We start from the raw sequence: 13,129 nt of genomic DNA on the forward strand, positions 1-13,129 counted from the left end.
TGTCAGTGTATTTAGTAATTCAGTTTTCCTTTTATCTAAAATATATAAAATCCTTCCTTGTTTCTGTTCATTTTACCAATTGGAGGCTTAAATCCCCCCCCCCCCACTTACTTGGAGTAGGACCTTGTTCCACCTTAATCAAACTCTGAGTCTGTGAGGCCTTTTGACAGTAAATCTGTCTTTTTCACTGCCTTCTGTGGTTACAGTCTCCTCCAAGCCTACAGTTAGTACGACAATATTTCCTGGAAGATGTTTTTGTCCTTGAGGAACACAATGAGAAGTTGTTCTGCCGTACACGGCTTGCGCAGGGATGTTGTGAGGAATCATTTACCTGGATGTAAACACTGCACTGATGAGCTGTGGCCATGGTTGCGAGTGGAAACTTTGGGTGTGGTGGGGAAAGTCTGCTGAGGTTTATAAAACATGCTAAGTTTAAACATGTGGAGCAGGCTGGCCAGTGTGATGTCCATGATGACTATTATTGCAGTGTTGTCATACGGAGAGTGCACAGTACAACTGGCCCTGGTGTATGTGTATTGATTTCACCTGAGAGCAATATCATGGCTCTGTGCAAGCAGGGACCTAGGGAGTGGTTAAGAGACTGAGCGATATGCTGTGGTGTTGGGCCATTCACTGGACTTTTATAATTTATCTAGTTTCTTTTCTTTCATAACCATAAATTGATAGTGTTCCATGAGGCCATGGCTTTAAAAAGCTAAGTTAGAATCTGGCCTTGAGTCTGACTGAGCATTTACTTGTAGAGATAGTAGAGGACTTATCTAGCTACTTCGGGGATCTTATAGGGAGGGGGAGAGTGAATGTGTTCTGGTGATGGTCTGAGCTTGCTGTCATGTCCCCATTGTTATAACTTGTACATGTGAACTTCCAAATACTACAGAAATAATGTCAATCTGTTTGCTTTTTTTTCTTTTAGGGGGGGTGAATTGTTCACACTTTGCCATTGTTGAAAGATAGGTCATTTTATGGGTTCATAGGTAGGTACTAGGCTATTGGCCCTGGGGCCTATATAAGCCTAGCCAAAAGGTAGCCCGGCTTTTGCCACCCAAGAAAATTATTTTCCTGTGCCACTGTCGAGCAGAGCCACAGAAGTGATCCCCGGGCTGAATTTCCTATCTCCCATCCAATCATCAAGATTTTTCTTGAAGAGTGCTAATGAGGAGCTTTGTTTGATATAGATAGGTAGTTTGTTCCAGAGTATGGGAAGTCTCTGGGACAGGAATCTATCCCACCAGCATGTTCTGTTTATTGTGGTGACAAGGTTTAGGTCCCTAGAGCGTGTAGCTCGTAGGGACTGAGATTTCTTTAAGTGGAGCATGTCAAAAAGCTCTGGGTTTGACATAGCTTTGTGTGTTAGGGAGAGATCACCTCTGAGTAGGCGATATGTGACGGAGTAAAGCTGCAGTTTTTTTGAGAATGTCTACGTAGGGCATCTGTTTGAGGCCGGTAATCCTCTTTGTGAGGTATTTCTGCGGCCTTTCCAGTTGTAGATGTCTTGTGAGGTACATACCAAAAGGGGCATTGTACTCTATAATGGGTCTGAGTGATGATTAGAGGGGAACAGTGACGTCTTTTTTTCCTGGATAAGAAACCTTTTGTGATGAGGTGTGCCACATAGAAGGATTTCCTGACTACTGTGGCGATGTGATTATCAAAGGAGAGACTACTGTCCACCTGTGTCCCAAGGTCTCTTATCATACTTTCGGTGTTAAGTAGACTACCGTCTATGTGGTAGTTCATGGGTACAGAGTTTTTACCAAAAGGGATGACAATGCACTTTTTGGCATTGAGCTTGAGGCCATGGCTTTGCCACCAGGCATCTGTCTCAGCGAGGCCCTTTTGTAGGATGTCCGCATCTTTTGGAGTTTTGATTATGGCTCCTAGTTTGCAGTCATCTGCGAACTTCGTTAGACAAAGACCTTCTGTGTTAGCCTGTACTTCAGAGAAGTAGATACCAAACAGGAGAGGACCCAGGACTGAACCCTGTGGTACTCCACTTGTCACTGGTCTGCATTTGGATTTGGAGTCTGCTACTTTCACAGTGTGGGTTCTGTCAGTGAGCCAGTTGGCAACCCATCTTGTGACATAGGAATTTATACCTAGTTTAGTGAGTTTATCTATAATTCCAGAGTGGGGGATGGTGTCGAAAGCCTTGGCGAGATCTAGATCACCCTACCCTCATCTACGGCTTTGGTGACTGCTTCAAAGAAGTCTGTCAGGTTTAGGAGACATGATCTGCCTTTTACAAACTCGAACTGGGTGGGGTCCTGAGTTTGGAGATTACCAGTGTCATTGTGTATAAGTTCCATGATGATACTTTCCATAGCCTTACAGACCAGGCACGTTAGGCTAATGGGGCGGTAGTTTCCAGGGTCTGTGGTGGCTCCCCCTTTGTGGAGTGGGATAACTGTCACTGTGCGCCATTCAGTGGGCACATACCCTGAGGTGAGGCTGTGATTGAACATGGTACTTAAGTGGGTACCAGTTCGTTCTGTAGTTCATGTAGAACACAGCTTGGGATGTTGTCAGATCCCATGGATGCTGCGGTCTTGGCATTTGGATAGTGTGTTTTTTTACCTGTGCAGCCGTGATTACAGGAACTTTGCATTCTTCTGATATAGAGGTGGGCCCTTTAGGAGATGACAGGGGGGTAATGTTAGCACTGAAACTATCTGCCAGGATGTTGGCAATCAGTTGGTTCTGTATATTTAGTGCCATTGTGCTGTAACTCAGAGCAGATATGAGTGTTGCCATTGAGATTCTTGAGATAGCTATAGAATGCTTTGTGGTTGTCTTTAGAGTCAGTGGCGATTTTGTTTTCGTAACTAGCTTTGGAGGATTTTATGAGGGATCTCAGCTTCTTACTGAGGCTGACCAGGGAGTTTCCCCAATCATGGGATTTTACTCTGTTTTAAAAAAAAAAAAAAAAAAAAAAAAAAAAGTTTCTTTCTTCTGTTGTAGCGTTTGTTTATGGCAGGGGACCACCAGATTGGCTTCCTTTTTTGGGGGATGGCATCTTGGTTCGGTTAGGGATTGCACGATCCATGCACTCGTGTAAGTGCTTATAAAGTGCATTTGTGTAGGATTCAGCAGTCATACCTCTATTATCCATCAGCATGGGTGTCGTGAAGTTTGCCACTTCTGTCTTAAGAAGCGTGAAGTTGGCTTTGGAGAAATTTTTTACTGTGGTTTCCCTAATGGGAGGTTGGGGAGAGATGTGGATGTCTAGGGTGATTAGCTTGTGGTTGGATCTGACCAACGAGGAATTGACCTCTGGTGTGGAGCACCGGTTGCCCATGTCGGTAATAACCAGGTCTAGGATATTGCTGCCCCTGGTGGGGGTGTGGATAAGTTGATCCAAGGCATTGAAATTTATGAATTCCAGAAAACGTTGAGCAGAAGAGTTGGTACATGAGTAGTTTTCCCAGTTAATGATTGGGTAGTTGAAATCACCCATTATTAGGGTGTATGGTTGTACCCTAATATTTTCCAGTGTATCAAGAAATGAGTGGGAATCCTGGGGCATGGTGAGGGATCTGTAGCAAGCTACAATTTGGATTGTGGACTTGCCCAGAGTTAGTTGCACTTGGATAATCTTGGATGCATTATGCTGAGTAACTAGCCTGGAGGTATGGATATCCTTAATGAATATGGACATGCCTCCTAGTGTTTCGGTCCAGGTTAGGTGGCCAAAAGGTGTGGTATGAATTATAGCCTGGTAATGCAGGGGTGTTCTCTGGAGCATTGAACCAGGTCTCTGTCACTGCACAGATGTTGATGTTCTCCATTTTAAGGAGTGCCTCAAGTGAGTGCATTTTTTAGTTGTAAGGGCACCCTTCCAGTTTCTCTTTTTTGCATTTGTTATCTGCTGTTAGACTGTTTATTAAAAACTGAAGGATTTCATTATATTTGGTTATTGTATGGAATCTGGGATTTAGCAGAGAATATCTCCTTGTTTCCTTTTGCCAAAGTTTTTCATTTGTGAGTGAACATTTTGTATCGTTTTAAGTGCAGACTGGCTTTCTCCATATTGAGACTCAGGCTAACTCTGTGCTTCCTGGAAACAAAATTATTCTGTGGTTAGATCATGCATTTGGGGAGGTTTTGTTTTCCAATTTTTAGTCCCTAAGGTATGTAAATGAGTATGTAAATGAGCACATGTGTGATAGCTAAGAAAGACCTGTCAATCTACTCCTGCTTCCCCCTTCGCCTTTTAAACTCGGGATAGCAGTGGCTATTTTCAGGATCCCCCCTACAGGAGTTAGTGAGCTATGTATAGTATTTACCATTATGTTCATATGTTGTGTATGGACCAGAATCTCTGTACCATCTATTTGTTCTTTGGCATTTTTTGTTCTCATCTTCTAGCTTGCTGCTGGTATCCAGGTTGTGTAATTGTTAACTCTAGGATGACAGACTTGCATTCTTCAGGTCTCCTTACCGTTTACCTGTGTAATTCATTTATTTATTTCATTCTGTTTTGTTTTTGCTGAATTTGACACTAGCATTTGGAATTGCTAAACTTGTGCTGTGTAGCTGAGCTGGCTTTGTGTCTTCACACTTACTTACAAATGTTTAAACTTTGCTGTAGTATAATATGACAGAATGTGAAATGGACCTACAGGACGGATGATGCCATTCTCTTTGGAAAGCTGGATAACATTGTTTGCAGCTGCATCAGTGGCACAGCGAGATGATTTCTAACCTCGTAATTTACTGATTGATTTGCTGCGGTGTTTCTTGCATGACTCTGCTTGTATCCTGATAAAGGAGTGAAATATAGAGATACTGTCCATATGCACAGTAAGATTCTGATCGATTCGTAATTTGCGTTTGACCCACTCTGCTGCTGTTATATTTGAGTTAAAGACATCAGTCAGCTGGCATTGACTTTGGGCGGTAGAGAGTCAGCACTTTAAGACACAGTGGAAATAATTTGTGCTTAATTACGAGAGTGGTAAAAAGATCAGTGGTATAAATATTATAGAAATGTAATATTGTGAGATGTTTCGTTAAAAACAGTAAATCTGTAAAAAAAAAAAAAAAAAAAAAAATATTATTTTCTTGAAATAATAATCTGTATGACTTCTTATTTCCATAGACGATCAAATGAGGAAAATGCATTTGCTCAAAAGGAAGTTAGGCGCATGAGTCGCAGAAGTCTGGATCTGATGTCTCCAGCCATGAACATTAGAAGTAAAATGAAAGAAAATATAAGATGCAGTGCTGGACAAGCTGAATTCATTACCCCTGTGAGTTTGTTTAGCATTTTTAACGAATCCTATTTAGTTTTGCAAGTAATGATTGTTATGTGTCTGCTCAAGATAGAACACTGGATCACCGACTCTTTAAAGAATGACTGTTGAAGCACTGAATGGTAAGGCAGAGTATGTACCAGCAGTTAATGTTGAGAGCTCAACAAAACAGAAATTCAATTTCTTCAGGGGAGCAGTTCTGTCTTCAAAACCAAAGGACTTTATGTGGTAAATTCTGACTTCTAAGAGTGTGTAAGATCGGAAGAAGGGCACATTTTTTTTAATATAAGGTATTTGTTGAACCCTTCTCTTGGGTTGTGTGGTCCTAGAGTTAGTTTAGTAGGGCAGTGCTCAACAAAGATGCAGCATACTTGCTGTTAGTTGCACAATTTTGAAATGAATTAGTTCCTTAATTAGGAAGCAGGTCTTTGTACACTTAAAGCATACAGCTGCAAGAAAGAAAATACATTATCGACTTGTTAGCACTTTTGCACCTGATGTCTTAATTACACAGAAATAGAAGACACATTAAGTAAACTTTCAGTGCGATTTGCTGACTATAAGATGTTGTTGGAATTGTTCTTGAATGTATTGCATAACCGTTTGACATCCATCATTCTGTCCGTTGTTGCTGTCGTTATTTCTTAGTATACCAGCAGGCAAGATATCCCATCTGGCCTGAATTCCAGTACATTTCCTATAGGCTGCACCCTGCTTCCACATCAGGATGTTAATAAGAGTGACATTGTCCGAAGCTGTTCTTCAGATCTTTCAAGGTATGCAGGTAGCTAACGTGAATTGTCCTAATGTCATAAGTTAGTCTGTTGACTGGCCTGCTTCCAGAAGAATAAGTAATTCCTCGTGCATTTTCTTGTCTTTTGCTGTATTTTTGCATAGTTAATTTGTGTCTGATAGTGACACTGTTTTGGAATCTGCTATAAAATAAATAAATAGCATTCCTTTGTTTGTTCTGCCTCAGTCTAAAGCAGACTGTGGATGAGTATCCATAAGAAGGCCAAATCTCTCTGGAAGTTTACAAGTAAAAAAGGAGCATGTATTGGACTGTCTTTGTATCTGTGGAGCCTTTCTCCCCGGGTCTCCACTGAAAAAGAGCCTCGGCCCAGCTGGACCAACCCAGTCAGCAAATGTCAAATAAATAAATAAATAAATGTGTGGTTCCAAACAGCTGTAACGACAGCCGAGGCCTCTTGGAAGATTCATTCAAAGAAAATGTACTCTGATAAAAAAACATAGGGAGAAACAGGGTTAGTGCTGCTTTGTGGTGGTAGAGAGTGTAGCTTGGTTGAATTCTGTAACAACAAAAGCCAAAGGGGTTATTTCGAGAAAGGTGCTGGGTTTCTGCTGAAAATGAACCCTTACATGTTCTTCGTGTTTCACTGTTGCAGTCATCACACTTGGGTTATCCTGCCTGCAGGTAGCCCTCAGTCGGCCCGAATACCAGAGACTTAGTATTTCTATGTCTGATGCTGTCGCTTCTTCCATGACGTCAGGTCATCAGGGATATAAAACAGGCGGCCGACGCCATTGCATCAGTATTTCTTGCAGACGAGGAGCCCGAAGCAGAAGCAGTTCGCAAGTGCTCCTTGAAATTTTTGTTTTCGAGTTAATAATCCTGAAGTCTTCTAAAGCCAAGTACCCTGTTGGGGGATCCTTTTTTCATGCTCTAAACGATGTCAGAAAAAATTAACAATTGTCTTGCCTGTGGAAAGCAAATACCTCATAGAGATTTTCATTCTTACTGCATCACCTGTTTAGGCCCAGACCATGACGTCCCTCTCTGTCGGTTTTGTGCCTTGTTTAACGCTTCTACCATTTGTCGTTGGGCTATTTTTGTCGCTAAATTCTTTCACTCATGTTCTCCGTATTACGAAATGCTTCGATTAGCCATCTGACTACCGTCTTCCGAAAAAACGTAAAGATAAAGACCGAGACAGACCACATAGGCCGGTACTCAGTGAGGCGCATTTGCAACCCCTGATGCCCGCTTCTATGGATTCGCAGGCCTATGCTGAGGCCCATTTGGAGTCCAGTATGCCGCGAGATGCTTCTTCGATTATGGAACCAGTGGATGTCTCTACCTTGAATGGGTCTGGAGCCGCTGTGCAGGCACCGGCTTCTGAGGATGTTTTCCGTCCTACCGATGTTTGAATTAAACCGACGACTTCGTTTTTAGCTAAAACTACCAAGTTTCTTAGGCCAAGAGTATGCACTATGCCTAGAAAACTGACAACCTAAGTGCATGCTCAAGGTCCCAGGCTACAAAAACAAATGCTTAGAATGGCTATAGACCTTATTATGCTAATTAGGGGAAGCCAGCCTTCCCCTGCTAAGAGACAAAGAATTGAAGTTCCTTCTGATTCTACAGACCAGGAGTCCGATGACTCTGACCCTTATTATTATCAGGACATACCCTTATCAGCTTATGAGGATTCATATGCAGAGGAATCCATTCCCTCTGCCTCCCCTCCAGAGGATTTTTCTTTTGGTGAATATGGAATCCAGTCTTACTCCACATTACCCCCGGCCCCTAGGAAACCTGACTGGTACTACAGAGTACCTGATTCCCACAAGTTTCTTTTCAAGAATCCTACTACTGATCCAGAGATCATTTCCCAGGGACCTAAAGGTATTAAGGCTACCACAGTCAAAAACCCTACCCCTTCGGACAGGGATTCCAGCGCTTTAGACAGATGGGGTAAGAAGGGTATATACCTCTGCAACTCTTGCTATCAGGGCATTAAATTGCCAGTTTCACATGCTGAAGTACCAGCAACATATTATGGAACTAATTAAACAAAAAATGGTATTATTTCCAGATTGTGCAGAAAATAAAGATTTACAAGAGCTAATGCATTCTGCAAATCAAGTTAGTAAGCATACTTTGCACTGTGGTTTTGATGCCTTAGAAGCATCTTGCAGGGCTGCAGTCACTGGTTCTGTACTGAGAAGACATGCTTGGCTGAAGGAGCAAACCTTGCCAGATCATGTGAAATCCAAATTAATAGACACTCCTTTAAATAAGGGCTGTTTGGCACCAAAGCAGAAGTTGTTCTTAAAAAGATGGAAGAAAAAGCTGAATCTATGCAAAATGTTAAAGAATTCTTACAAATGCAACCACTAGATTCAGTAGGCATTGCCCTTCAAAACACTGGTCCTTTCCAGCCCCTTCCAGTCCTTCCCAGACAAGACCTAGGGGAAACGAGCCACCCAGACTACAGTCTCAGGGTTTGCAGAGATCTAAGCAATGGAGTGCCCCCACCTCAAAAGCAGGGAGTGGTAAACAGCCCCCCTATGGAAAAAGTTCACAATGACTTCAATTCTACTTCCCAGCCCTGCCCATCTGCTTGTGCCCCTAGGAGGAAAACATGCTCTTCATGCAAAAAACTGGATGTCAATCAGTCAGGACCGATGGGTCCTCAACATTGTATCCCAGGGCTACAAGTTCAGCTTCCATTCACTGCCAACCCCAAGAGGATTTCCAGACCTTCCTCCAAAACCAGTGGCTACAGGCACAAAAGCAAATACTTTCACTGCTCAATATCAGAACTATTCAACCTGTTCCAGTAGAACAAAGGGGACAGGGTTTCTATTCCAGACTTTTCTTGGTGCCCAGAAAAGAGGGCTCTTGGCACCCAATCTTGGATCTTTCAATTCTCAACACCTTCATGGTGGTCCCAAAATTCAAGATGCTTACCCTGCAACAGCTTCTCCCTATGCTAGCCAAGGATGCCTGGTTAGTCTCTCTACACTTAAAAGAAGCTTATCTGCATATCCCCATAAGGGAGTCATGCAGGAAATATCTATGTTTTAGGGCAAGGTCTATGCACTACCAGTTCCCTGCACTTCCCTTTGGCTTATCCACTGCGCCTAGAGTGTTCACAAAATGCCTGGCTCCAGCCATTGCATACTGCAGGCAGAGAAATATCCAAATTTACCCATACTTGGATGACTGCCTGATTCAGGTGGACAGTCAGGAATTGCTGATTCAGCACCTGGCATTTGTAAAAAGCCTTCTCACGTCATTGGGGTACACCATCATTGAAAAGAAATCTCAACTGGTATCTAGTCAAAAGATTGTATTTCTGGGTGCAAGCTTGGACACAACTTCCCAGATAGCATTTCTCACTTCAGAAAAACAGGTCTATCTGACAGACTACTTCAAACAAATAGCCACCAGAACCCAGCTATCTGCAAGGAAAATACTGCAAGCCCTAGGGTTCATGGCCTCATGTGTTCTACTAATTCCATATGGAAGACTGCATATGAGGAAAAGTCAGTGGTACTTAAAAAGTCTTTGGTGCCAGCATTCTCAGGACTTGGAAACGGTCATTCCTATCATACCTTGTCAAAGGACAGAGTTCCTCTGGTGGGCAGAAGCATTCAACCACAACAAGGGACTGCATTTCACTCAACCCCACGCCACCCAATCCCTGACAACAGATGCATCAGACTATGCATGGGGGGCTCACATGGCAGGCAAATGCATTCAGGGCTACTGGAGCCCAAGCCAGATTCTCCTGCATATCAATCAAAAAGAGATGCTAGCTGTACAGAATGCTCTGACAGCTTTCAAATACCTAATCCTTCCAAGACAATTGCTGATAAAAACAGACAACACCACAGTTATGTGGTATATAAACAAGCAGGGGGGAACCCATTCTTACCCACTCTGCAGGTTAGCCATGGCCCTGTGGAACACAGCCTTGAGCAACCAAGTCCATCTACAAGCTCAGTTACTGCCAGGCAAACAAAATTCACTGGCAGACTACTTAAGCAGAAATCTCCTAGATCCACACGAGTGGAAATTGGAGCCCAACACCTTCAACCTTCTGATCCAGAGGTGGGGACGTAAGAGATGGATCTCTTTGTCTCCCCAGAGAACCACCGGTTAAGCAAGTACTGCACCAGGAACCCTCACAGCAGGGCCTGGAAGGTGGATGCCCTATCCTTTCAATGGGAAAACCTCTCAATCTATGCCTTTCCTCCTCTGCCCCTTCTCTCAAGAGTACTATTCAAGATAAAACAAGACAGGCCAAGGGCATTTCTGATTGCCCTGGACTGGCCACGCCAGCACTGGTACTCACTCCTGCGCATCCTGACAACGGTGCTACCCTGGCACCAACACCAGACTCCTACCTTGCTGTCTCAGCAGGAGGGACAGATTTTGCATCCACAATTGCAAACCCTAAACCTTACAGCCTGGCTTATCCCTTGAGTACCTCACCAGCAACCCTCAGCAAACAGATGCTGGATGTTATTCTTGAAGCCGGAAGGCCTAGTACTAGGAAATCCTATGCTGAAAAGTGGAAAAGATATTGTTCTTGGATCTCAATCTAAAGGAAAGGAGACAGCAGTGCCCTCCTTACCTTTAAGCCTGGATTACATAGCAGAGCTACTCCACAGAGGCCTATCCTTCTCCATTAAGATTCATGCCTCTGCCATCTCGGCTCATTATAATACTGAGCCACCTCTATTTTCTCACCCTCTCATCAAACAGTTCCTGTGAGGGGCTAACAACTTAAGGCCCCCAAGGAGGGCACCCACCCCTGCCTGGGACCTTAACTTTGTACAGGAAAAGCTCATGCTTCCCCCTTTTGAACCTGCTGCTTCAGCAGAGTTAAAATTTCTCTCTTGGAAAACAGCCTTACTTTTAGCCATAACTTCAGCTAGAAGAGTGTCTGAGTTACAGGCACTAATGGCTGTGGAACCCTTCATTATTTTCCATGTGGACAGGGTTTCCCTCAGGATTAATCCATCCTTTATGCCTAAGGTGGTGTCCGGTGTGGCTCTAAATCAATCTGTCCACTTAACAACCTTCTTCCCTAACCCTCAGAATAAAGAGGAAAGGATCCTGCACTCTTTGGACGTGCACAGACCGCTCAGGTTCTACCTTGATAGGTCTAAGCCTTTCAGAAATTCTGACCAGCTGCTAGTCAGCTTTGCTTCAGGGGCAAGAGAGTAAGGCCATTTCAGAACAAGCCATTTTCAAATGGATAGTGCACTGCATCCATTTCTGCTACAAGCACCATGGAAAACCAACCCATCAGAGGGTCGGAACACATTCCACTAGGGCTACTTCTACCTCTACAGCATTTCTCAGGGGAGTCCCTGTGACGCCCATGCCCTGGCTCAGCAATCAAGGAGCCTCAATCCTCACCACTAACACCAGATAGGGCGTCTCATATATGAGGAAATATTAACAAATACAGACAGTAAAGTGCAATTTCTCTTAGGAGCATACAGAGATCACAGTCAGTCCAGGGCTGGTCACTCCCTTGCTCTCCAGGTCCCCAATAAGACTCCCCACTGGCACAGCTGTAGGGTCCAGATCTCAGCCTAGCTGGGCAAGCTAAAACCTCCAGCACCCTCTCTGTCCAACCAGTGCTTCGTGTCCCTGCCCAAGTAACTGACACACACGCACTTTGAGATAAGATTTTATACAACCGCACAGACACTTCTGGGGAAAGCTGGCATGGGTTCTCCAGCTGTGCCCCTTTTACCCAGACTATACGGTAGTACCCTGCCATCACCCAGCTAATAATTATCAATCAGCTACTCCAAGGCCCTTAAAAGGGTGTCCAATTATTACTGTGCAATATTATTATCCAGTTGGTAGATGTGACTAAACAGTCTCAAGGCTAATTAGATTGACTTGGTCAGTAAACTCTATAAATATGCAATGCACTCTAGAGCTTAAATTATCTCTACACAAAACAAGCCACAGTTAAAAGATTTTAAAATATTTAATAATAAATAATTAAAACCACAAGACAATACTTTCTACTACACAATGCTAGTCAAAAGAGTTCAGAGATCACACAGAAATACTTGAAATAAATCAGTAGTACAGTTCTGACATCACAGAAAACACTTAGTCTAAGCTTTCTAATTTGTAGCTCTCTAAAAGAAAACACAAGTCTAAGACAACTTGCATAAGACAACAGGCAGTGCTGAGTTGGATAGTCAGACAAAAATGCTTAATCTCTGGATCTGAAGTAGGAAGACTTCATTCGTCTGCAACCTGTGGGTATCGGATCCGAGCCGGCAATTCAAAAGCTTAGGCTCCGAGCTCCTAGCTCCTCCCTCTTACCCATAACCCCTTGCCACGCCCTGACTGACCTCAGATTTCGTTTGCCGCTTTTCAAGAAGCAACGGAATTCTTGAGCTCCTGGCGTGGTTTTTGAGATAAGTGGTTTTCTGACAGGAAAATTGTTAAAATTCTCAGTTTTTGTTTTAAAAATAGTTAGTGTTGTGTGTGGTTAAGGCTTTCCCTCCCTCTTTAGTTAAATTTCTCGGGTTTTTCGTAGTTTTGTGTGTGTCTGTGTGTGTTTAGGCCTTAGGTGTCATGTCTGAAGCCCCTAAGGCTGTCTTTTCGAAAATGTACGAGTGTGGCCATAAGCTGTCCCCAGCAGATGGCCACACTCGTCATCTTGGGGTTGAACACCTGTCTTCTGGTTGTACCATTTGTGCAGGGTTCAACCCCGGGCTTTAAGGAACGGAGGTCGAAGTTAGTGCTGGCGGTCTTTTACCCCAGATACTGCTTGGCCTCTGCCTCCAGTCAGCAACTTGTTGCTGTCAGTTCTCCCTCCGGCTGGGACTCAACCTCCCTTAAAATGCCGGAGGAAGGATTCTAGTAGGGAGAGACAGAAGGAGAGGCACAGGGAGAAGCACCACAAGAGGAGAGCGAAGCTTCCAGCTCGGCTCCTCCATCTAAGCGGGCTTCCCTGTGCCTTCTAGCTTTCCTCCTCCTCGGCTCCACTCCCTCGGTTCTCTCCTGGACCCGAGGAGGAGGAGGCTAGCCCTTCCAGGAGGTCACCGAGGCGGTTCTCTAGGTC

At 43.8% G+C, this 13,129-nt stretch overlaps 1 protein-coding gene across 1 annotated transcript in view; it reads left to right on the forward strand.

The window, feature by feature from the left end:
• Nucleotides 1-5,123: 5,123 nt before the first annotated feature.
• Nucleotides 5,124-13,129, forward strand: part of CENPT (centromere protein T) — a 687,603-nt gene continuing 679,597 nt past the window's right edge. The window contains exon 1 of the mRNA XM_044082068.1: nt 5,124-5,270. Within this exon, the coding sequence (XP_043938003.1) occupies nt 5,166-5,270 (105 nt within the window). The 5' untranslated portion in view covers nt 5,124-5,165. The remainder of the gene's footprint in view (nt 5,271-13,129) is intronic.

This window comes from Protopterus annectens, chromosome 8.part1 (genome assembly GCF_019279795.1).
Source record: "Protopterus annectens isolate FY-2018-M chromosome 8.part1, PAN1.0, whole genome shotgun sequence".
NCBI classification, from domain to species: Eukaryota; Metazoa; Chordata; order Ceratodontiformes; family Protopteridae; genus Protopterus; species Protopterus annectens.